This window comes from Anastrepha ludens, chromosome 4 (genome assembly GCF_028408465.1).
Source record: "Anastrepha ludens isolate Willacy chromosome 4, idAnaLude1.1, whole genome shotgun sequence".
In the NCBI taxonomy this organism is placed as follows: domain Eukaryota; kingdom Metazoa; phylum Arthropoda; class Insecta; order Diptera; family Tephritidae; genus Anastrepha; species Anastrepha ludens.
The window spans coordinates 59942538-59970337 of NC_071500.1; the positions used below are offsets into that span (position 1 = coordinate 59942538).

General features: G+C 34.0%; 1 protein-coding gene across 1 annotated transcript; it reads right to left on the bottom strand.

Moving 5' to 3' along the window:
- Positions 1 to 131: 131 nt before the first annotated feature.
- LOC128862562 (uncharacterized) lies at positions 132 to 27800 on the bottom strand. Its single transcript, XM_054101263.1, has 5 exons — positions 27413 to 27800; positions 5681 to 5862; positions 4067 to 4224; positions 3829 to 4006; positions 132 to 2462 (listed from the first exon to the last, which is right to left on the bottom strand). Exons 1-5 carry the CDS (start codon positions 27446 to 27448, stop codon positions 2279 to 2281), a joined length of 738 nt encoding a protein of 245 aa, XP_053957238.1. The 5' UTR covers positions 27449 to 27800; the 3' UTR covers positions 132 to 2278.

The window sequence follows — 27800 nt, forward strand, 5'->3', positions numbered from 1 at the left end:
AAAAATTTTTTTTATAAAAACTGTTCTGGGCAGATGGGGGTGTCCGGTTGGCGAAGAATGCCCCATATATATATATATATATATACGTATACATATATGCTGTGATATTTATTTCATAATTACTAATGAGAAACCCTTTTCAGTGCTTAAGCTTGAATTTTCATTTATTAAATAATTTATTATTACACGTGTTCAGATACATAAATGCAGCAACTTCAGTTTTCCTACTTAATTCTTAAGCTACATACTCCTACATTCATAGTTGTTTTTGTTTGTCTGTAAAAATAAACACTCGCATACATATCTATTTATGTATTATGCATATACCCAAAATAAGAGTGCTTATCCAAAAATATGTAAGCGAATTAACATTAGTTTAAGTAATTAGTATTCTTAATTGTTTCTATAGAGAATTGCTAGTTTGATATGGAGCTACAAAAGCTAAAGCATATATGTTTGTAAGTACCTAGTGAATACGTTATTAACTTAAGAATAATTAAATTAGGAGATAAGTAGTCAATAAATAGTCAATTCTAAAAATATTAATTTGTGGGTATATATTTTTTCACTGATATACTGTTACATGAAGACATAACCACTTTTCTTAATTAATAAAAATAATGTCTATATACAGGCTGGTCCATCGAGCGATAGGAATTTGAGCTTTCGATTTTTGGCTTTGACAGCTGAAATAACACCCATGATGTATCCGAAATTTATTACTTTATGACATTTATAAAATGAGTCGATTTTCGCTTGAACAACGTTGGAGAATATTAAAATTTAGCAATCAACCGAAACGGAGATGTCAATTGGTCGCCTAGAAACGATGACGAACACGATTTGACTTCATCAGACTACTTTCTTGTTGATAGGAAGGGCTTTGCAAAGCCAGCCGTGAAAGCCTCTTGAATAATATTGTCTTCTTCCAATAAAAAAATGCCATGATAAACATTTATACGTTTTTTATTTATAACCGAATTAAATTAAATTCCAAACGCTAGAGGGGCCAACCTGTAGGTAAGTATGCATATATATATATATGTATGTAGTAGGTTATTATAACTCTTAATTCTTTTTATTTGAAGTTTTCCAAATATAATTAGTAGTACAACTTCAATCAAAGCAAATTTTGTTAAGAAAATTTAGGAATAAAAAAATATGTCAAATGAAACTTTAGATCAAATTGACAAATTATAAATCAGTTGCATGTACATGCTCTGCTAAAAAAATATCCGATTTATTTTTTTTAACTGAGCATATTTTCTACCAACATAAATACGCAAATTGAAGAATTTTTAATAAAAAATATGAATTCAAACAATATAATAAATAAGAATACAATACTTTTTAAATATTTGTTTTAATTCAATAGATTGACCGAAGAACTAAAAAGTTTTAAGAGCTGGCATATGCCTTTGTAGCCATATTTCACTTGGAATGCTTTAAATAATTATAAATTTGAAATCTCAAATCCATAAAAATTTATATTAGCTGTTTGAAAAGTTTTGTAGTATAAAATGAATCAAAATGAATGGCAAAAAGGCGACGAATCACCACTGCCATATGTCAAAAGCAAAGCGCCTTTCGTAGGGTGACAATACCAAAAAATGTCTACTAAAATATAGACAGTTTCAAGAAAAATCAAGGTGTTCACCTGGTATTTTTTTTTTTTTTTAGTTTTTTTAAAACGTAAAAAAATATCGCTGTGTGATTTTCGCCACGCACTTCGATATTGCATACAATAATATAATATGTCTACATATGTACGTATGTATGAACACATCTGCATGAACAGCTCTGTATATCATTATTTCAAACCCACTTTATAATTAATTAAATTTGTGGTTATGTCTATATGTAAACATAAATATCGCACACATCTAAATATGTTTGTATATTTATAACTATTTTACATCTAAATACATTAATAACTGTAAAATTCCAACAGAGAAAACTTGTTGAATTCGATGCATAATAATTTAATAGCAAAAATGGGCATTCGTAGCAAAAACATATGTATGTAAACATATGCAAATAGTAAATGTTATTTTCTTTGACGCACTCATCCATTTATATCCGAGACAATTTTAAATAAAAACTACATAGAAAATTCAAATGCTAATTAAAAAAGCTAATTTTCCTAATGGAGCTAAAGTGACCAAATAACTCTTATTTATGCATACAAATGTCCATTTTAAATAATTTAGTGTATATGTATGTACCAGTATATCAGATTTTAACATAATTTATGGATGTATTTGGTTCCGGCATTAAACTATGGTATCATATTTGGCTCCTGCGCTGCCCCCGTTGAGTATTTCGGTTTGCAAACACATCCGCTCTCAACCAGCACGTAGTCCTGACCAGTCAATGTGACTGGACCCAGTGGTATTACCAGAAACAGGTAGGGTACATAAGTTTGAGTGCATTCGCCGCGTACAACATCACATTCGCCCGATCTAAAGACGCAGAGTAAATTAGAAATTATTTGTATATATATAAGTATGCATGTATATACGTATAATTATGTGTGAACATATATATGTATAAAGGACGTTGTGTTACCGACCGCCGATACTTAAATATTAAATTATGTAGATAATTTCGTCACGAAAGGAAATGAAAAGGTGGGGCTTAACCCTAACCCCTACGAATACAGCAATTTTTTATTTTACTTTGTAAATAAAATTATCAGTCAGAAAACAATTTCTGTATTACTTTTTTGTAATCACACAGTTAAAAAAAACTCAAAACAAAATGTAAAAACTTCCAAAAAAAAACTTTTGTTTATAAAAAAAACGCTTAAAGTCTTAAATTGGGGAAACATATGTTTTCCTATGTGCAATTTATTGCAAAAATCAAAGTGTTAGAATATAACTGTTTTCACAACTGTTTGATTAATTGTACTTGTATAGGGCGCTTTAGACAATTTCATGGTATTTATTTTTTGAATCTGTCAGCCGTGGAGACGAGTTACATGGTCCATTCGATCAGTAAATTTTTGACTACTTTTTCCAATGACTGTGTGGCATCAATGGTGGCTTGAATATAGCAATAAATCGATTGTTAAGTGCGCTCTACGGCAACTTGCACCATCCATTGGTAGAACTAAATGTTGTCGATGTTTAGCTGATGAATTTTCGGAAACAAAGCTCGGGAGCCAATATTTCTGGAGTTTCTTAGTGGACGTCATTTAGAGTTTGCTAAGGGATATATCAGAATGCGGGAATTCAAAATAACCCCACATAATTACATACGTGTACGAAAAGCAAAAATACGGTGTGCCGATCTTCATCGAATGTGGCTCTAGTCTGAAGTTAAACTTTTCCCTATTTCTCCTCTTGATTTATGAAAAGTTAATATCCATATAAAATTACATGTTAAAATATCTTTGGGATGATAAAGGTAGCACCAAGCTCACAGAAAAAATTCTTTAGACGAATAACGAATCAACTTTCTAATACTGCATGGTACTAATTAAAAAATGCCAAACAAGCAATAAATGTTGAAAATAATAAATTAAAATTACAAAATTAAGCAATTTGGCATCGAAATGCATAATACTTATTATTGCTCTGCTCATATGTGAAGAATTTTTTCTATTCTGCAAGCTCAAAAGCGACATGCATAGGCCAGTGCTACGAAGTATAAGTAGGGTCTTTTTTTTATTATATTTTACATGCTTTCAGATTGGATGTTTTAAAAACAACAGAATAGAACATAACAGTATATAAAAATGAAAATATGTAGTACTGCCACGTTCTCTGCAACGTTGAATTGCTCAAAAAAAGAGTTAAAGTGATTGTTAATAATATCAATACTTACTCGCAAACCTCGAATACTACTTGTTGTAACAGATCAGGGAATTTTTGAACAATAGTAACTGGCTGTCCAGATGTCAAACTAACTCCATACATTGGTGCTGTTGTATTGTATCGTGTTTTACACAGGCGAGATGGTGTTTCTCTGCATTGACTGATCGGCCCATTTGTTAATGAACGTCCTGCATTAATCGAGGATTTGTTAAAAAATGTGTCCAGTTCGCTGACGTAAAACTACTCACCAAAACGACTACTGGCAGGGAAGTCATTGTTTACTTCATCGTAGGCTCGTAGTAAAGCACTCTTCGTTATCGTAGGATCCAGAGTTGTCGGAAATTTGCTTTGACGGCCCCGTCTTGCACTGCCGTTCCAATTCGAAAAAGTGCGTGCTACAGCCGCACTGTGAGAAGAAATACATGGAATACAAAACATAATGCGTTATCAAAATTTAAAGAGATTTATCATTTATAATAGGACTATGAATAAGTTCGTGCGGTTTTACAACAGATGGCGTAACTTGATTATTATTCCATCGATCCACATTTCCAAACATTCATTGGAGAGCTACTGTCGTAAGGCACAAACGTCAGTATAAGTTTTTTATTTGAAGCGTAAACAACAATATTTTTACCACGCTTGAAAATGTCGAATTTCGTGCCAAATAATGTGTTTTTGCGGGGAATTCTTCTTCATTATTTTAATATGAAGAAAAAAGCAGCCGAAAGTCATCGTATCTTGGTGGAAGTTTATGGTGAGCATGCTCTATCTGAGCGAACGTGCCAGAAGTGGTTTGCACGCTTTAAAAGTGGTGATTTTGGCTTGGAAGACGAAGAACGCGAGGGTGCGCCGCCAAAGTTCATGGATACCGAATTGGAGGAATTGCTCGATCAAGATCCGGCTCAAACGCAAGAAGAGGTTGCAAAAACTTTGGGAGTTGATCAATCAACCATTTCCAAACGTTTAAAAGCCATGGGAATGATCCGAAAGGTAGGCCATTGGGTGCCGTATGAATTGAAGCCAAGAGACGTTGAACGCCGTTTTATGGCATGCGAACAACTGCTTCAACGGCACAAAAGAAAGGGTTTTTTGCATCGAATTGTGACTGGCGATGAAAAGTGGGTCCATTACGACAATCCAAAACGTCGGGCAACGTATGGATACCCTGGCCATGCTTCAACATCGACGTCGGCGCAGAATATTCATGGCCTGAAGGTTATGCTGTGTATCTGGTGGGACCAGCTGGGTGTTGTGTATTATGAGCTACTGAAACCGAATGAAACGATTACGGGGGATGTCTACCGACGACAATTGATGCGTTTGAGCCGAGCACTGCGAGAAAAACGGCCGCAATACGCCGATAGACACGACAAAGTTATTTTGCAACATGACAATGCTCGGCCACATGTTGCACAAGTGGTCAAAACATACTTAGAAACGCTCAAATGGGATGTCCTACCCCACCCGCCGTATAGTCCAGACCTTGCGCCATCCGATTACTATCTCTTCCGATCGATGCAACATGGCCTGGCTGACCAGCACTTCCGTAATTACGATGAAGTCAAAAAATGGATCGATTCGTGGATTGCGGCAAAACCGACCGAATTTTTCACAAAGGGAATCCGTGAATTGCCAGAAAGATGGGAAAAAGTAGTAGTAAGCGATGGACAATATTTTGAATATTAAATTTGTAACCATTTTACGTCAATAAAGTTTCAAATTTCGAAAAAAACCGCACGAACTTATTCATAGTCCTATTATATTAAGAACAATACTATTAATTGAATTTGGACTAAAGAAAAATTTATGAATACTAAAATACCAGGCGTAAGAATTACAAATTTGTTTGTGTTTTTTACCTCGGATAGGGTGTATTGTTCGGCCCGAGACAGTCGGGTGAATCCGTGAGTGCATCGCCGGATAAATACTTCAATCCCGTACTTCCACTACATTTTTCAGCCTTTTCACTACTAAAAGCAGGCCAAAGAGCAGCTGCCGAAATCTGCATATTTAAAGTGATGATAACAATGGCCAATGTTAACTGGAAGAAAATAATATATAATATTATATTAAAAAATAAAAAAATATTGGCGTTTTAGTTAATTAGCAATTGAAAACTTGGCAAAATCACTTTTAATCATTTCCTCTTCGCCTATCTAATCGGCCTTGGCTACTATGAAGAAGATAGATGTACTTCTGTGTTCTTTTAACTCGTTTTAAATATAAGAAAATAATTTTAACACCAAAAACTTATTTGAAAATAGGAATAGGTTTTATAAGTTCCGTTACAGTAAATCCCAGAAATACTAGTATTCATTCTTTGCGTAAAATTTTTGCGCAAATGGTTTAAAATTATTTTATGGTCGATCTTTAGCTTCTAGGCGATGCTACGATTACCAACATGCCGGTCAACTTCGATTATTTCTGTGATTTATTGACATTTTCGGCATTACCGCCATCTTCTTTAACATCAAAAATACCTCAACGGAAAGGACGAAACCAAAATTGCAGGTAATTAGTTTTTACAGTATACGCAACATAAACACCATTCACAATTTCAGCGGCTTTGCATTCTGGCTTGCATTTTCGCCTTTAACAAAGAAAAATTGTAAAATCTACCGAATTTTATCTTTGTTGACTTCCATGCTTAACACCCTGTAATTCACAACTGGATGGTACAAACAAAAAACAGCAAAATAATTTTTTTAGTGTGAAATGCCACCTTGACAAGGAACAGCAACAGCAGTAAATTGTTTGGTCGATACATACTTCACGAGATATCGATCACTACAGACATCTACCGAGAAAATGTTTTCCCAATCTAATATATCGTAGTGCCCGGTTTTGTGCCACTTGAATATTGAGTAGTAAAGTTCGATAGAGTTAAATTGGTTCTGATAAAGTCATTTCGACGAGAGGTAAAGTCAGCCGGGGGGGAACCACCAAAGGCTCCTAGGCTTCCAACACTAATCAATCATCAAAACCATGTTCTACGAGCTAAAATTGCAACACTGGATGTCGATACAAAGATCATAAAAAGCTTGATTGATGATTTGAAAATATTGAAGGAGAAAATATCAAAAATCCTTCAAGATTGAAAAAATGTAATTGAAAATGGAGGCATTAAAGACGCAATTGCAAGGAAGAGCCGTAAAACTAAAACCCACAGTTTGACAAATCGCCAGTAAAAGTAACAACTTGGTAATTCTTTAATATCCGCAAAGAAAGAAAATAGCTTCTCAATCTTCAACAGAACACAGTCAAATTCACAAATTTATTGTATATAAATACATACACAATTTGTCGTAACCTTATCCCTTCCCCATGGATTGCATTCTTCTCATTAGGTTTAAGTGAGCGAGTGTATCCGTTAGAAAAATTGCAACTGTTTAAATTCATTGAAAATTAGTTATTTATTTACATGAAATATTATTAGAAATGATTACGTTATACAATTAAGGTAACTAGTAGCGCAGACTAACGGCCTTAATTAACCTTTATGGATGTGTTGAAATTGTTAAAATTAGGGCAAAGTTACTTTTCATGGGATATCATCATATTCTGTCACATAATTTCTGTTAGAAGTTATTGACCCATATTTTCAAACATGTTCGAGATGAAATATTTTCTGCAATATTGTGGCAGCTTTTAAGCTGAGTAACAACAAAAAGCCATCAATAAAGTAGCAGGGTCACAATATTGCTATAATTATTGAGCGCTAAATCGTCGCTCTTAAGAAAAATTTAAAGTAAAAGTTGCCAACTGAAATTTAATTCAGTTTTTTGTGGAAGAGTTGGCAGAAGAAGCCGTAAATGTTATGCCATTCAGCTTTATTGACACTTTTTGCAATAAGTTGGCAACTCTGTAATAATATCGAGCTCGAAATAATAAGTTTGTAGTCCAAGGGAAGTGTCCGCCTAATGGAGGTATTTGTTAAGGGAGGTTACACTGTATATATGTATGTATACTTATGTCGTATGTACATGATGGAAAGAATAATGAGACGGCGCCTATCGTGGTGCGGTTACTTTGCGCTCAGCGAATTTGACAATGAGTTACGTGGTTTTAGCTCCAATATGGCCAGATTACCATTTTCGTAACTTGATTTAGCATTTTTTGTTATTTAGTTTCGGAGTTTTAGTTTTTCTTCATGACATTTTTCTAGCCTGTTCTAATTAAAAGTAATGTTGTTGTTTGTAAAATATAATTTCTTTTAAAATTAGTTCAATAATTTACTCAGTTTTATTTAGCTTTACTTTTTTTAATATCTGGTAGCATTGCCCCCGATTGCAGTTGTTGTTGGTATTCTTCTGCTTTCAGCAGTCAAATCTCTCTCTCGCTATTGCAGTGTTGCCTAGCTTTAGATATAAAAACGCACTAAATGCCCATTTAAAGAAAATAAAATACCAAATTTTTATTGAATTACTTAAAGAACTTTGTATGCGTGACAAATTGTCCTTAGAATCTGCGTTTTTTTTTAAATAAATGTGTTATGCTTATGTACAATTAAATTTATGAGTTTTTTTTTGTTAAGCGAGACTCTTTTTGCAAAAATGGCAGTATGGTGTCTTTAGCATTTTCTGGTATTTTGTGGCTTATTTTTACAACGAATACACCTCTTGATGCCCTATGTCCCACTATTTGATGGCCGGAAGAAACGATTACACCTCTATGGTTTTAATTCGCATTAAGTAAGTTCAAACGCTTTTTAAAATGTGAAAAAAGGTTTTCAATCTTACGAAAAGTTGAGAGAAGAAGATTTAATATTCTTGCATAATCTTAAATGGAGCCAAAAATTAAATTTGCACTTTCAAATTATCAAATTTTATAAAAGCCAAAAAAATTTCATTAGCACTAAAATCTTCTCAGAGTGACCTTTTTTAACGTTTTTTGTTTAATAATATAGTTTTTTTTAACTTAAAGTTTCGGTAGCTTTAAATTGAAAAAAAAGAAACAAACACGCAACTTCAAAATTTTCGCATTTTGGGTATAAAAAAGCACTAAATTTATTGTGAAGAGCAAATGGTTGGCAGTACTGCACAACTCGGAAAAACGTGACGTCACGCTATCTTGATGGGCGCAATCTTCTTTCTATCATTCTTGTCGTATGAATACTTACACTTTACATTACTTTTACTTAAAATGTTTATACATTGACTAGTGCAAAAATATTGAATTTTGATTCTTTAACTGTTTAACTTAGTAAAAGAGGTGGCAGAAAATTATGTAGGTTCATGTATAAGTTATATGTGCTTATAAATATATAGTCATATTCTTCGTTTACTCCAAAGAGAAACTTTAACGTCCCATAAATTCACATCTTCAACTACCTTTGTATACCCTCCTTGGGATTTATAGAATATAAAAAATATTTTATTAACTTATCGTATTGTTTTTTTATAACAGCAACAACATTCCCCCTAAAAGTATGCGGAATACTGCTGGAGTGGCAGTCCTTGGATATAAATCTGGTTCATTATGGTAGATGCGACTGCTATGGAGCGATTAACGATTAAATTATCGTATAAGTTGGGCCTGTTGCTACGATTGTTACCAAATCAATCTCAAATACCTATTGATTATGAATTTAGTCTGAAATGCAAAGAAAACCAACCAAGCAACGATTTAAAAATGGTTTATTTCACCTACCATTAGCGTGCATAATATACGTATACATATACACATACATTTGTTAATATTGTAAAATAAATGACAAAGAAAAGGCTTGTCGACAAAGTATCGAAAATTACAAAAATGTCTAAATCTTATGTATATCTTGTTTACTGAAATATTAATTAGCTTTAAAAAAAATCGAGTGATTTTTAAATTCACTTTCATTTGCCACATTTTTATGTTCTTGTAGAGTTGTTATTGTGTTTTACGACAGCTAGTTTCATTATATTTTATATTATTTTGTTTTGTTTTTTTCGTTTATGATTTCATCGTCTTAGAAATAGTTGGTGTGAAAGTTTAACTGCGAAGTATATTTTTATATATGCAACCACACTTACATATCTATAACACATACACATACATATGCATACTTTTAAGTACTTTAATGTAAAGCACTATGTGAACTTGTTTGCGATTTTTCGATTATTTATGGCAATCAATTTAAAACTTATTTAACTCCAAGTTAGCGAGTGTATAGGCTCATTCACTTTCACTACATACTTCCTATTTTAGAAGTTGTTAATTACGAATTTATGCGATTATATGTATCTATGTACTTATGTGTGTTGAGTGTATAATTCAATTTGATTGAGGTGAAACCAGTTCATTAACATCCCTACATTCCCTTTTAAGAATAAACACGGAGAAATCAAAATTTTGGAAATTGGGAACACGATAGATATGTACATATGAGTATCGAGTAATGATAATCAAAATAAATTTACTGTCAGCGGCAATTCGATCATTGGCACGACACTAGTAAACATATACGAGTATTTGTCGTATGTCGTTCCACTAACCTCTATAGACTTGAAATGTCGATAGAATGCAAATGATACGATAATAATCTATATGTAGAAAATTGTACACACAAACACACATACATATATGATACAGTGGCATGTAATTGGTATGTAGTATGCCTGGGCATTCCAATACAACGAAAGACTCAAGTGACAAACTTTCTTTTCTTCTCAAAACGTACGCAGCTACATAGTAACCGTCATTCATTACATTTGATTTTTGTTTTTTTTTGGTGTTCCATTTTCTCTCACCTGTGCTATGCATATTCATTAAAATAATAAAGGGAAAATCTCATTAATTGCCAAATTTGCTTGAATAGTTTGTAATTTCGAGTTTCATTTGTTATGGGAAAACGAAAGTGAAATTCTGTTATTCAATTCTTTACATGGCAGTGTTAATGCTGAAGACAATCAGGTTTGCTGCCTATTACATTTGTCCATAAAACTGCCCATTTATATTGCAGTAAAAATGCTATATAGCATAGCCTGTTCGAGAGTCTGTCCGTGTCTATATGATTTATTGTAGTCCACTAATGTATGTATGTATATATGACTTAATGGCATGGCGTGTGAATCACTCTCGCCAACACCCGGCACTTTCATCTCAATGGCTACTGCGCGACTCATAACTGGCTGCTTTTTCGATACCTCTATTTTATCATATTTTTTTTTTGCTATTGTACAAGTACATACATACTGGTATGTTTTTTAGCTCGATTAAAATGTGAACGGTATTTTATGCAATGTTTTTCATATTTTACATGAAAATACGGAATTTGTTTGTATGTATGTAGGTATTTATTATGTACGTATGTATTAGCGTTATGATTGAAATATATGTAAGAATATGCATGTGTAAATCATACGTCTGCATGTAGCCATGCATTTGCGCATACTCATGCATAAACATACGTAGGCACAATTAATGACTTGGCATGTAAAGACCCTACAGAGAAGGGCAATGACATTTGTTGCCATTGAATTAACGTGTCAAGAAAAAATTGTTATTCTTTATTTTGTTTTGATAAACGTTTTCAACCAAGTTTTTAAGTATTGGTTTTTTTATACCTTTACGTATGTACGTGTGTATGTATGTGCTATATGGAGTTTTCGTTGCTGCTGAAGCCCTCTGATGACTTTCTACTGCAGTAGTGTAATTATATATTATGAATTTACGTATTACTATTGTATATAAATGGTTAAAATTTATTAAAATTATGCAATTCTAACTGTTAATGATAATCACTAGCAGCAAAGATGAAAAAAGAAAAATACACCTGGATACTTAATAAAATAAGAAGCAATACGAAACCTAAAATAACTGCTATATGCGTGAAAACAAAACCTTTTGTTTATGGTAAAATGATACAACTATTGAACAACTTTCCAAAGTTAGTGTATAGTTGCAAAAACTATACTCTAAACGAGAAAGTGTATGAAACTAACGTGGCAGGTTGTTCAGGATCGTCGCTGTATTTATACCCACGCATCCACGGCGGCACCCGTAGCCGAATGGGTTGGCGCGTGACTACCATTCGGTAATCACAGAGAGAACGTAGGTACGAATCTCGGTGAAACACCAAAATTACCAGGCAATGGCAAGCCTCCGAGTGTATTTCTGCCATGAAAAAGTTCCTCGTAAAAATATCTGCCGTTCGGAGTCGGCTTGAAACTGTAGGTCCCTCCATTTGAGGAACAGCATCAAGACGCACACCACAAATAGGAGGAGGAGCTCGGCCAAACACCCAAAAAGGGTGTACGCGCCAATTATATATATATATATATTTTAGTAATATATTGCTAAGATTCTTGTAGTAATTCTTTGATTTATGTAACAATATATTGTATTAAATAGGTATTTAAAACTTTAGTGCTAGAACAGTGCTCTAAATATGTTCCAGTTTTTGAGACTGTAAATTATAAGATTCCTTGGCACTCGAAAGAACTCAAACACCAGAAAAATTTGAGAAATAAGTTCGATAAGAAGTTCAAATCAACAAAGGAAGACCGCTTTTATGTATTATAATCTTGCTTAAAAATTGTAGCACTTTAGTGCAACCTTTAAAACAAATTTTTAATAAATCTTTGGATTAGTACATCTTATCATTTTAATAATACTTGCTTCACTTGATGTGATTAAAGGTTTTCTTTTTTTATTCAATTTCATGACGCACTTAATATATGCAGTTTCCAATTCACTTGCTATGCTCGTGTTTGTAAGACGCCATTCTTCACACTTCAGTGACCCATAACACACGGGCTGAAAAGTCCCGAGCCTAAAAAAGAAAACACGTTTTTTTGTTCCAAACTAACTTTATTCGTCAAGGTAATTTCCATCAAGAACAACGCAATTTTTCCAGCGTCACTCTAACATTTCAATACCACTTTTTTAGAACGATTTATCTTTTGCCTCAAAATGGGCCTCAGTTTCTGCGATAACCTCTTCATTCGAGCGCAATTTTTTACCGGCGAGCATTTTTTAGGTCTTCGAACAGCCAGTAGCCGCTGGGAGCCAAGTTCAATTCATGTAATTTTGCCATTGTTTTGATTGACTTGTGACACGGTGCGTTGTTTTGTTTTTGGTCAACAATGAGCAAACGCGGGACGCACTTTGAACAGAGCTTTCTCATAGTCAAATGCTTATGCAAATTAAAGCCAAGACGTTCTTTTGATATCCTTATAATGTCAGCTAACTGATGCATCTTCACTTTTTGATCCTTCAAAACTATTTTATGGATTTTTTTAATATTTTCTGGTGTTACCGCCTCATTTGGCCGTCCACTGTGTTGTGCATCATCGGAGTCTCTACGACCACGTTTGAAGTCAGCAAACCCTCATTTTATTGTTGTTTTATCGCTTGAGCGGTATTTTTTCCACCCAGAAACACGAAATTGTTTTGAAAATAACAAAAGCAGTGTCACTCTTAGTACGATAACTTACGAACTAATGAATAGAATATCATAAAATTTGATTATCATAAATTTGAATAATAACTTAAAAAGAGGTGAATGCAATAAAACTAGTGCCATCTATGCTTTAGACCCTGGACTTTTCCATCCATGTGATACATTCTTAAGTTATTATATTCTGAGTCTGTTCGGTCCAAATTAAATTACGCTGCTTGTATTTGGAGACCTTTTCATGCAGTTGAGAGGTTAAAAAAATTGTTGTGTGATTCGCACTCTATTCACTCAATTTCTCAGACCATACCACCATATCAAAAACCAAAAACGAAGAAAGAGTTTTTTCTAATAGCAGTCGCCCCTCGGCAGTCTATGTCATGTAGCAAGTATTTTAATCAATTAATATGGAATTCGCGGTACCGGACGACGAGTACCCAAAGATTCATATGTGTGCATGCTTTCATTGCCAAACTCTCTCCCAATCTAAACTTTTGTTGTAAATTTTTTTACAAATCTTTTGCTTCAACGTTATTTAAATTACAATGCCACTCGTATTTAAGAGAAAATATTAAAAAACGAGTTTTTGTAACAACTTACGTAATGAAAATAATGGAACGACCACTTTCGATTTTACATATTGGTATAGTAGCATGCAAAAATTGGCAAACACGAGATCTGAATTAATTCTTCTTTTTATATAATCATATATTTGGGTAAGTACAATAGAACTGAGTTGATTCATTAATTTACTTACCCTTTCCGTTATTCCTTTGTTCCCTTTTCCATATGAACCCATTAATGTATTTTTTAAATTGTTATTTTCTTTGCTATTTTTCATTTGAATTTTTAAAGTATTTATGTATTCTTTATCCACATATTAGTAAAATTCGTTAGTGCATAAATATTCGATTTCATACGTACATATATATGTTTGTAAAAGCCACATACGCGTGAGCATCAATTATCGCTTTATTCTATTCTTACAACTTATTATATTCTTAGAAAATGTGAGACTATATAGAATTACTAAGCTCTTTCTTGGTCACACTTAAAACTCAGAAGAATACTTCATCTTTTTCATAGAAAACTCAACACATTCAAGACTTCAGAATACAATAGTACAAATACAAAGCGCTAAAGCAGAAGCTGAAAGCTAAAAGTGTGTAGCCCAATTCGGGATTTACTTGGAGCTCGGGATTCCATCTGATGTTCGAGAGACAATGCGGTACTTCACTTAAAGTTTCAAAACAGGAGGGTTGTAGGTATATATGTACAAATATATATGCAGCTCGCAACTTGATATTCATAAAACTCAATCAATTTTATTTATCTAGCAAATGGTGTTTACAAATTGTTCCCATCAGGAGGAGGCACCGATAAAGGCGCATCCACAAATATACTTGTCCTTCATATAACAATAACTTGCCTATCTAACACATTCAACATAATTAGGCATTTTTTTATACTAATTTTTACTGATATCAGTTATTATTATTAAGAATATCTTATACAAATGTTTATATTTGCAACAGTTAATTTTAGTTAAATAGTAAGTTTCAAAACAAATGCATCGTATTATTCTCTACCACTAAAGCTTTTGCCAAGTTCTATATTTTTAGTAAGTCTTGAATACTAAATTTCAGTCGAACCAGCATCAGTCATTAAGAAATTGCTGAATAAACAAGTCAATCGAAAGACAAACTTAGTAGATGTAATTGATGAATCCACTGCGGCTTATTATGTAAGACTTGTAATCTGTTTATGGGGGCTATTTTCAAGGAAAAAAATTGTTTAAATGACATATTTTATTCAAGCAATGTACTTGGCGGCTGCCGTAGCCGAATGGTTTGAAATGTGACTACCATTCGGAATTCAGAAAGAACGTAGGTTCGAATCTCGGTGAAACACCAAAATTATAAAAAAACATTTCTAATAGTGGTCACCGCTCGACAGGCAATGTTTGCATTTCTTCCGAGTACATTTCTGCAAAGAAGAAGCTTCTCATAAAAACAAAAAAATATCTGCCGTTCGAAGTCGACTTGAAACTCTAGATCCCTCCATTTATGGAACAACATCGAGACGCATGCTGCACATAGGAGGAGAAGCTCGGCCAAACACCCAAAAAGGGTGTACGCGCCAAATATATGTATATATATGCACTTATAAGTATAAAAAAATAAATAAATAAATAATTGGCGCGTACACTTCTGTTAGGTGTTTGGCCGAGCTCCTCCTCCTATTTGTGGTGTGCGTCTTGATGTTGTTCCACAAATGGAGGGACCTACAGTTTCAAGCCGACTCCGAACGGCAGATATTTTTATGAGGAGCTTTTTCATGGCAGAAATACACTCGGAGGTTTGCCATTGCCTGCCGAGGGGCGACCGCTATTAGAAAAATGTTTTTATTAATTTTGCTTTCACCGAGATTCGAACCAACGACCTCTCGGTGAATTCCGAATGGTAATCACGCACCAACCCATTCGGCTACGGCGGCCGCCACTTATAAGTATAGAGAGATAAAATCAGCGTTAAGCATCGAGAATGCTCACACCGCTGCAGAAGCAACACCACATCGACTGGTGATATACAAATCTTTGAATCTTTATAGCAGACTAAGTCGGATTTTTACTGGAGACGATATTATGGTAATTCACTATAATCATCCTATCGGAAGATTTCTAATTTTTGCAAATGGCGTTGAACGTCACTGACACTTGTGAACTAGACAGCTGCTGCATACAGACAGCCAAGCAAAGGAATGTGTAAAGGTCAAAATAAAGATTTCCGTCACACATAATAGTTTTTTTTTTATTTAGTAAAAAATTTATTAAAAACTAAAATGGGATGATTAATTTTGCGAATATGTGTATGTGTTAAAATGTTTCAAAGCAGGAGTTTACTCAGCGGCACAAAATCGGTGCATTAGCACTTCAAAAGTTCAAGTTGCCACAATCGGCTGGAAAGCTGTTGGCTACTATTTCGTAATCAAAAGGCATGCGATTAGTATATTAGATTTAATATTACGGAAGAATACTACGAGTCAGAGTCTAGAGTAAGCCTACTAAGATTAATATTTGATTCAACAACTGAAAAATAGCTTCGAAGAAAACAAATAATGATTTTGGCGAAGGTAAGTTGGCTGTTTGTGTGTTTTTTGAAAGCCTAATTAAATTTTGGTATAACTTTATTTACAATCAAAGAAATGTATTATACACAAACGAGAATGTATCGAAAATTAAAAGTGGCTTCTTATTTATTTAAATTCACGAGCATTCCCAAAATTTGCTGCACCTCCCTCGTATATACCATATGTTTCTATTCAGTCATTCTGTTATGGCACTGTTATAACAGCAGAGCGCAAATGGTAACTTTTAATAAAAATTGCTTGTCTATTGATCAATACTGCACAAATTTCGGGATTGAAAGCAGCGGAGACTTTAAGTCCACTTGTATGTATGAGTAAGTCAATATGTTTACGTTCGTATACACGTGTGAAAGCTACCAACGACCGACCATACGCACCAAAGATACTCGTACAATGCATATAGAAAATGTAAAATACCGTTAGATTGAGGTCGATGGCCCATATATGGTCAAGTGGAAGTAAAAATTGTATTGCCAATCAAAATTAAATGCTCACTGCTACTGTTCAGTTACAAATAAATACTAGAAACAACAATGATATAGATTTAGACGGTGTTAGCTACAGGCGATTGCAGATCTTTCTATTTCTTGGTCTACATATACATACAATACAGGTATCTATGTGTAAGTTAACGTATACCTGCTCACATAGTACGTGCTCATGTCAGTGTTTATTTTGCAATTAAATACATTAAGAGCTGTTGGTAATTTATTAAAGGTGAAAATTGACACGGAGCAAACCCATTATGGATCTACTTAATATGGACATAAGGACAAAACATTTTATTTAAAAATAAGCGAGTATAAACATACACTTCCAGGGTACACTCTTGTATCAATAATCAATAATGAATTCGCTTTGAAAGCAGGTAAGTGATAATAAAAACTTGTCTCTCCATTATGAAGCAAAAATACTTGGTAGCGCTTCTCCAACTATGGTTATTGCAAGATACTTATTTGCTTAAAATAGTGTAAAATATGTTATATGAACCACGATAACTAGATATGCAATGCATTTTTAGTTTTGTTTTTAATTTCTCGTGTATGATCAATTTAGCCCTATCAATATTTCTATTCCACCTTCCTTCCATATAACAGTAATTTTCAAACAGGCAAGAAATACAATATTTCAGTAAATACTAAAGCAAATTTATTAATGATATTTGTACCTGTTTTTTCATTTGCCAACTTTCTTTTGTATGCCAATGATTTGAAAATATTTTCGGCTATTCGAAAAAATGAGGATGTTCCTATGTTGCAAACGGAAACTAATGCGCTCGTTCGCTGGTGCAGTAACTCTGGCTTCTCTCTAAATATTAAGAAATGTTTTCATGTCACCTTCGCTAAAAGTCAAAAGGTTTTCCAGTCATCTTACTGCATTGATAATACTTTACTTCAATCTGTTCATGAATTCAAAGATATAGGGGTGATATTTGACTCACATTTTTCTTTCAACGGTCACATTATGTCCACTTCTTACTCAGTCTTAGGTTTTATACGGCGTAATAGCTCGATGTTCTCTGACCCTTACACTCACAAATTACAAAATATGCAACTCTTATCTGGAGGCCTTGCCACCAATTTTCTATTGAGAGAATTGAACGTGTACAGAAGGTGTTCCTTAAATATGCTCTCAGGTCGTTAAAATTCTCAAATAGGCAGGGATAGGGCCTATCATTCCCGTTTGATTTTAATTAACTTAAAGTCTCTAGAGAGTAGAAGGTCTATACTCTCACTGTCTTTTGTTTTTAGTATAATTAAAGGAGAAGTGGACTATTCATCCCTATTACGTTGCATTTACTTTCATATTCCTACTAGATCGTTACGCAATACTTATCCATTTCATCTTAAATTTCTTAGCACGAATTATGCGCGTAATGCTCCTATTGCGCGCGCTTTAAGAGAATTCAATGAGATCTCGAGTTCTATTCCGCTTGACTTTTCGGTTTCAAAGAATGAATTTTATAAATTTCTAGACTCTTTTTGCAAATTTATTTAATAATTACAATTAATTATTAGTAATTTAAGCTCATTTTGTAAATTGGCATACTAGAGAAAAAAAAGTTTATTCCAAAAAGTAGCAAAATCCCATGTTATGTAAATGGGAAATACATCGTGTTTGGGGCAAGGTTTATTCTGAATATTAAGAGCTGATTTTGATCTGATAATTTTTCTTAGACGGAAAACTCGCAAGAAAAATAATCAAATTGGTAAATAACGGACACCCTAATTTTGAAGTACTATTATATTAAAAGGCCTAAGTCTTACTCTGTACTACTGATGAATAAAATGAAATGAAAATCAATTAAAGAATTTTGGAATAGTTAAAATTTGCAATTCAATTTCGACATGTAGCCTGCTGTATTTTCCTCATTTTACGAACGACGGACTTTCTTGAGTACATTAATATATAGTATATAAATATATATTTGGCCCGTACACCCTTTTTGGGTGTTTGGCCGAGCTCCGCCTCCTATATGTGGTGTGCATCTTGATGTTGTTCCACAAATGGGGAGACCTACAGTTTTAAGCCAACTTCGAACAGCAGATGGTTTTTTATGAGGGGGTTTGCCAGTTATCTCTCATCTGTTGTTTCATGAATGGAGATTCGAACTTACATTCTTCCGAACGGTAGTCACACACCAATCGCCGTACATCAATACCTTACTTTTCAGTGCTACCTTTCACAAGTAAAATGTCATATGCAAAAAATTAAAATGGCGATTAGTGTTTTGATATTGATTTGGTAAGGTCAAATGGCATTTGAGTAAGTTATGATAAGTGCAAGATACGTTACTTATTTTGTTGTTGGAAAGGCACTTCAGATGACATGTTTTCGGTTTGCTAAAAAAAATTGTTACTTATAATGGATATTGGTTCTTCTTTGGAGTCCAATAGCAGCAATCCGATCCATTAAAGCCAAGCAGCAGAGGTCGCGGCAAAATTAGTGAAGTCAATTTATTTCATCAGAGAATAAATTGTTACTGTATTTCATCGTTTGTGGAATAACATGTACTTCATCCAAAGTGCAGCAGATATAACTAAATGATATACTGTTAGTCTGCTTACGGCGAAATTTCGAAAACTTAGTAAGAAACCAAAAAAAAGATGAACCACGCCGTTACTTTTGGTTCACATTCTTAAGAAATCGAACACATTTTGTGATTTCTAATTTTTCCAAAAGATATATTTTGAAAGCAAGGCCATTTACAATAATAAAAAGATAATTTATATAAAAGTTTCAAACCAAAAATTGCCAATTTTGAGTGGTGTTTTTCCAAGTGGGTCTACCGGCTTTAAAATGGAAATAATGCGAATTATTTAAAAACAGTGGCGACGCTACCATGAAATACAACTATTTAGGCTGTTTTTCCTTGTAATAAACGAACCGAACTATTTTTAGCCTCCTCGCAGATAAAGCACAATAAGCATTATAATTCACTGTCATCAATCAAACTTTTCACACGATACATGCTTTAGTAAGCGAATTCAGCAGAATGCAGAATAACTTTATATTTACAACGAAAAGGGCATAAATTACTGTTCAAATTACTTATTGAGCGATGTCTCCAGCTATTTCGTTGGCTTCGTTGCCTTACCTTCTGAAATATATTCGTGCAATTTGTCTGCCAACAATATAAACCTTTTTGCATTCAAGTATTGCTGTCAGTGATTTCTGTTTCTTAAAGTCTCCTCTCCTTTTAAACTTAATATTTATTACAATACCGGTTTGAGTTATTTAGACTTCGAAATGATTGAACCGAAAATGACAACAAAAGCACTTTAGAATATCTTGAAAACCCAAGATATGAAATATTAAAATACCGCCACTAACACTTTGCATGTTTTATTGTACATATGTACGTGTGTATGCAGGCAGGCAAAGGCAAACCACTGAGCATATTTCTGTCCTCATAATAACCATCTGCTGTTCGGAGGTGGTGTAAAACCAAACTTGAGGAAATACCTACATCAAGACGAATGCCAAAAATTGGAAGATTTATAATTTTTGCAAATGGCGTTGTACGCCAACAATATTCAACACTTGTGAACTGAACAGCAGAAGTATACAAACAGATAAGCAATGGAGCGCATAAAGATTAAAATAAAAGTTTCCTTTGCTCAAAATCAATTATTTATTTATTAAAACAGCTATTCAAAAACAAAATTTGATAACTAATTTTGGGCCATCTTGTATATATACTAAGTTATTCAATAAGTTTTACGGTTCGATAAGGAAGCGTGTTGCCACTAGCCTATGTCATGTTAGTACACACTTCATATGAACGTATGTATGTGAAGTTTCATTATAATCTGTCAATTCATTCTTTGTTTACAAGCGATTTAGTATCGACGTGTCACAGTATTTTCTACAATGGAAAAAATAAAGTATCGTAAATTTTATAGGAAATTTGTGAAGGAATGTTGAATGTGTATCAGGACTTTTCGTCATCGATTAGTACAGTAGAAAGATGGAATGGGATGGATGGGAATTGAAACGTCGTACAATCCTTGAAAACGATCCACATCAAGGACATCCAAAAAGACTAACAACACCAGAAATCGTAGAAAAAATTCAGAATATCGTATTGCAAAATCGACGGGTAACTGATAGAGGCTTAGTAGAAGCTGTCGACATCTCATTGGGCAGTGTAAGGAATGTTTTGACGGAAATATTGGGCTTCAGAAAACTGTGTACACAATGGGTGCCGCATTCGCTTACAATGACATTCGAATGCGTCTTTCTTAGCAGCATTTAGAGCGTTTTCGAAAGAATAAAGTGGATTTTGTGCGTGGATTCAACACTATGGACGAGGCTTGGGTATATTATCGTGACCCTAAATCAAAATAAGAAGTTAAAGTGTGATGTGACCCTTTTTGTTCGGCTCCGATAGGAGTTCGTATTCAAAAATCGGCCAAGAAGGTGTTGGTATCAACAGGTAAAACAATAAACTCTAAATATTATTGTAACCTTTTAGACCAGCTAAAGGAAAAAATTCGCGAAAAAAGATCCGGTTTGCAAAAGAAAAAAATATTTTCCACTAGGACAATGCATCGCGTAACAAGAGCATTTTGGCAATGGCTAAAACACATGAATTGAAATTCGAATTGCTGCGGCAACCCTTTTATTCACCAGACTTAGTTCCTAACGACTTCCATCTGTTACCAGACCTAAAAAAAATCATGCGTGGGAAAGCGTTTTTCATAATAGTTGTGGAAACGTATTTTGCAGTTCTTACAAATTCTCACTTCAGGAATGGAATTCATAAATTGGAATCTCGTTGTAACAAGTGTATTGATGTTCATAAAGTCTATTTCAAACCATAAAATTGTGTCTTTGTTATTGAACTGCAAAGTTTATTGAACAACCTAGTATAAATATATATGCTAATACTTGTAACCTGTAGTAAAATCTTGAATGGCATCATAAAAGGCCTAAAAGTTAACAAATTCTTTGTCCCTATTCCTGTTGCTTATAAAAATGCAGTGGAGTCGGGATAGATATGGCATGAAAGAACAAATAATAGAAAGGGTATTTTCTATAGCAATCACGCCTCTCCGGGCAATGGCATCCTTCGAGTATATTTCTGCCATTGAAAAGCTCTTATTGAAACGCCATCTGCTGTTCAGGGCGGAATTAAACTATAGGTACCTCCATTTGCAAAACACATCAATACGCACACTTCGTATCTAAGAAGAGATCTACGCGCCAATCATATCGTCCCCTTAGTATTACAATAGCCTATGTGCTCATAGGCTATTATTTTTTTATTGAATTTTTGGATTCTCCATCGTCGATTTTATATGTGGTCAAAATTTTGTCAAATTCTAGTTCCACAAAGTGGGTGAAAACGTCAGTCAAAAAATAATAAATATTTACAAACATAACGAGATTTGAGTGAGAGCTACTTTCGACAAAAAGTTTGAAATTCATTTTCTCAAAACATCAAAAAATTTATAGGCTATTTTAATACTAAGGGGACGATATATACTTGTATGTATACGAGTATGTGTATATACAAATTTTCAGAATAACGGGAGGAATTTGTTCATCCATTCGTCCATGCCCACGTATATATAAAAATTTAGGCGAAAACTTTTTCTATCACTTGGTGTTTCAGTCCCACCCATTCGTCTAATTCGGCTTCAAACTTCTTTACTTGCCGATAAAATGCACATAATATTAAAATAATTTACCACACAAAAATGTTACCATTAACATCGCCACATTAATCGCACATGGGAAAGCACTTGCTGGAAATTAAGCGTGGACCAGTATTACCCCTAACCTAACATAGTATTACCTCGAATTGAGTTAATTCGGCAGTAATCGCTACTTAGTCCGGTTTACACAAGGTTTTGACAGTAAACCATATACCATATGCCCATATTACCGTTAGCAAACCGACCGATCAGATATTTCAATTTTTTCAGTTACGGTTGACACGACCGTGGGAATTCTCCAACCAGTAACCAGTTACTTTTGCAAAAGTCTTAGCGGGAATTTCACTTCGCACATAATTTTCATAGAAAGCCGCATTCAAACATACTCGTATATACATATACATGTCGTTACGTACATTCGTGTATATTGCATTCAACATCTAAGATTGATGGTGAAGTCTTATTATGATGTGATGACGAACGAAGAAGCCAATCCTAATTTTCCGCCACTTTTTCCTAACAAATTCACTAACTGAGAGTGTTTGTAGCATCAAAACGAAAGTTCCCAAATGCAATCTGCCTGACATTGGCATTACGCCAGTAATTACTGCCATTTGACACCAACTTCACTGAAATCTCTTCAAACGTTTATGCGACGAGAAGTGTTTGACCTAAAATTATGCTTTTTTCACAATGATAATGGGCTGGGCTTCACGCCTATATGTATGTGCGTTTAAACATTTGTATTTGCTTTAAATTTATACTATATACGCAGAGTATGATTGTGTGTGTGTGTATGAATATAGGCATGTAAAATTTTTATTCTGTATGCCGGTTCCCATTGTTCTTTCTCCATGAATATACTTAACCTACTTTTGCACTTTCGTCTTTGATAATATTCAATCGAAGCGAATGGTTCGAATAAATATCTGACGGATAAATGTTTGCGTACATATGTATGTATATAAATATGTGTATTTAAAACACAGACGATTAATGTATGTATGTAAGTAGGTACAGGTGCGATTGTATTACATATATATTCATCCGAAGATGTTGTCATGAAGACAAATATTTTCAAGTGTTTGCATATTTAATTGAAAATTGTAATGAAGAACTATATAATTGGATACTGAATTGCGAAGGCTAACTAAGAAGTTTGTGCAATCGGCTAATATTGATGGGAATTAAAACTTTATGATATTTCATTTGCCCCCCTATTCTAATAAACTGAACTTTTTATAAATAAAAATAACTTATGACGCCATCTTTTGGAGATTTTTTTATTCGATATATCTACTAGTTCAGCGAATATAGTTCGATATACTAGTACCGTGAAATAGGTAAGGTAAGTTATGATGTAAATAACTTGTTTTTTACTGCGGTAGGAAAATTAGATTCAAATAAAGAACTGCAACTTGACCAACATTTTACCGAAATGGGTTAAATGCTTCAAACAGCATATGGTGCTGATTGTTTACACAACCCTCTTTACAGGCGATTTCAATCGGGTAAAAAAACGATAATAGTAGATCGTTCATAGAAAGAATTCTACTCAAAACACATTGAGAAAGTGCATGATTTCTCTAATAATAATATAAAAAATCGTACGAAGAAATCATTGACTTAAATGTGGGAATTCCTTAGACAACGGACTCAGTCTTTTGGTCAAACTGCATTTAGCAATGAAATGGAATTTGTGTATCTAAGCAGATATATGCACTTTGCACTATTTGGAAATTTTGTTTTTTAATAGATCGTACAACTTTTGTAGGGCCCCCGTTGTGTTGTTGTCTATCTAATGGCCGAAAAATTGGTGGGGCAGTTTTATTATATCGTTTTGTAATTTCCAAAAGTTACTAGTTCATGAACTTTACCATTTGACATTGCTAGATCATATAAAATTAAGGTTGCGTTTGTTTAAAAAAAGTACCTGCAGATATGCATTGAAGACATTAAAGCGTTTAAATTTGTCTGGGCCTATTTTTTTTCGACATGGTTTCATAGTGTAGGAAAAAGTCCATTAATTCATAGCTCTAAGATTAATTTCGAACGACCCAAATTTTAAATTTTAATTTCTTCTCACATAATTAAAATACTTCATCTTTTTACAATATTCGCAATTCTCTACAAGCCAAATTCTGTTTTTGCATACGATGTTGAAAATTCAATTAAAAATTGCTTTTTTAATTTGTGGGGCTTGAAATCGACTTTAGTGCTATACTCCAGTTGACTTTTTTTCCTTATAACTTTATGTAGAATGCGAATCTGCTGGGAAGGCCGAAAAAAAATTACCCTCCTAATGTGCATTCATACATATGTATAATAAGGTTGAAATATTTATTTAAATAATAATTCTAATTTTTTGTTTTCGTATATCGAGGTTGATTTCATGTCCCGAACCGATTTCGCTCACATCTTATGTGTATCTGGTAGGCTAATTTACCAACACTTTAACAAAACAGAAACTACACCGACTTAGCCCATCTAGGTTAGTTTGGGTTACTGTCACTCTCCATGAGGCTGTAGGCCCTTTGTGGTACCACTAGCTTGGGCTCAAGTTCTCTGGTAATTCCCTATGTGGTGAAACCACTTCTCCCTAATAAATTATGAGATATTGCGAATGGATGCGGATTCAAAGTCTAAGACATCCAAAGAAGTATGAAGCTATGTCGCGTTCAGGTGAGAGCGTGTCATTAGAGGAAAACACACATACGTTTCCTATGTGTTCACTTTATTAATGGAAGGCCGGTCTAGATTGATGAGAGGCCTGGTTCTGTGCTCATTATTTCTTGGCCAGGCCTGTCTCGTTATCTTACAAGTGGGCTCCGTGTCCATCCACTTTTGCCCTGTGTGATGTAGACCAACCTGATCCAAGCACTGAAGAGATTTTATGACAGCTTAACTATTGGAGCAGATAGTGATCGGTTTCCCTGCATCGGACGCGTACCTCACCCATAATGCATACTCTTTTATAGCTATTAACTCAGCCTGAAAAACGCTGCAGTTGTCGAATCCCCGTAAGCTTAGATTCAATTGCAGCACTTCCGAATGGATGCCACTTTTAACACTATAATTTTGTCTTGGGCTGTAAATGAAGATAGCCACTGCCTGGGTCAAGGTCTTAACGTTATACCACTAACATCTTTCTGTGATTCGTGAGGAACAAAACAGAATTGTGGAGCATTGTAATCTAGCTCCCTATGTGTTCACGGAAGAGTTACGAGATTTTTGAGTGCCCAAATCTGAAAAAATATTCCAGAGTAGACATGCATGCATTCAGTCTAATTGCGTTGCAATTAGCCCATAATTTGTTATAGATATCAATGAGACGGAGATGTAATAGAGTCTCAGGAACCTTGGAAGGGGTAGTAATTCCTCGATACCTGTATACGCAAGTACCTGTGCCTTTTTCGGGTTTGTTACTTGGCATAGATATTTTTTACAGTATGGCAACGCCATAACTATCATTCATCATAAATTTTTTCCATCATGTCAAAGTAAGTCATGTACATTTTTAGATTTTCAGTAATTTTTAGTATTTTCTTATTTTGTTTTTGCAATGAATGAAAAATATTTAATAAAGGGGTGCCCGCCCCTGGCTTTTCTCGGAACCAAGAAGTATTATTACACAGAAAAGAAAGCTCCTTTCAGCAAATATGTAGAGAAATGGATTTTTTGTACCTCAGCTAATTACACAAATTTTAATTTTTGTGCATTTCCCTTTGTAAAATTCAAACTTAACTTAAAAAAAATCCGTTCAAAATTAAAAAACAAATTTTCTGATTTGATATAAAAGGTGGTGCTGCCCTTTGTAACCTTTCATTTTGCTCTTGAATACCTTATTTTCCAATTTTGACCACTAAACACTGACGCCATAGTACGGGATAGCCAGTGTACTACGCGGTGTTTAAAGCCCCATCTTTTACATATAGCCATTTTGAATGCACACAAGGAAGTGACCACTTTTCTAGGGCTGCCTGCGATGTTTCGGTAAGTCTCACGCCATTTTGTGAGGGACCTTGAAGGCACCATTTCTGTTTTTTTATCAGTCCACTCTCTCTGCTATGCACGATGTAACGGTTCGTTCAGAATTTGGCGATGTTTTGCTGATGTTGTTAATGCAACCACGTCCGCATAAGCTATGACATTACAGCCAATACTTTACAATTTTAAAAGTAGAGTATTTATAGTGAGATTTCAGAGTACATATCATTTTTGCTATAATTGTTAGCTCCTTTTGTAGTGTGACAAAGTGGAAAACCACTTATTTTCTATAGCTGTGTCTTGATTTATTTCTCTATGTGCAAACCGCGAATTGTTCAGAAACTTGATGGAAAAGTTAAATGTGCACGTTGTCGCAGTAATTAAAAAACCGCTATAATGAACTTTGTCTGCATTCAAGGAAAGTCTTAAAAGCATACACTCGCCCATACATCGCTGTATACATGTATGTATGAGCACGTGTGTATAAAATATGACTTTTAAATTATGTATCTATACAAGTAAGTTTTCATATACACTTCTCCCATGCAACTCTATAAAAATTTCAAATATTCACGCACGTAAACCTGGATATTACCTAGACTCATATTTTTCACAGAATTTTGTTTTGTGTATTTTCAAGGCGAACACACCATATAGTTTCCTGAATATGTATGCAAGAATACATACATACTAGAAATTGACATATCTATAAGTACAATACATAAATAAAACATTAAGCGAATAATATTTTCCAAGCTGATACTGGTTTGACACTGGAAGAGACCAAGAACAGCAGAAGAACACAAGATGCTTATAGCCATAATATGTAAGCAGCCATGCACCAATACAACACCAAGTTGCATCGAACAGAGAATCATCCATTTTCTCCCTGTTCGTTTTTGAATGAGGTCACTTACATTGGTAATACTTCTCCAAAAGCACCGGTAAGCCATTTTGGGTATGATATGTTTTCTTTTTTTGTTTTTGTACAGCAGATAGTTCCAAGAAAATGCACAATCAACTCCACGATTTAATCTCAAAATGGTTTAATATGAATTAATACAAAATGTGCACATTAGCATAAAAAAAATTTGAATTCACTTTCCACTATCGATCACAACATATACCATATGTATATAGCTCTTTCTATATTTGTATGTTTAGCGTTTCTCTTTTGAGTCAAGGTGGGTTAATGGCTAATGGCTTAAATTTCAGTCATTTCGAATACGCGTAAGGAACGACGGAAACGATCAAAATGACCAGAAACGAAGCGTTTGTTTATTATACACGAACCGAACAAGTCGA

Bases quoted from the DNA above. Each gene is read 5' to 3' on its own strand.
- LOC128862562 (XM_054101263.1), bottom strand. From the start codon at position 27,448: ATGGCTTACCGGTGCTTTTGGAGAAGTATTACCAAT. The intron at 5,863-27,412 runs GTAAGTGACCTC...ATTTTCTTCCAG, and splicing joins TTTGGAGAAGTATTACCAAT to TTAACATTGGCCATTGTTAT. The intron at 4,225-5,680 runs GTAAAAAACACA...TTCTTCTCACAG, and splicing joins AACAATACACCCTATCCGAG to TGCGGCTGTAGCACGCACTT.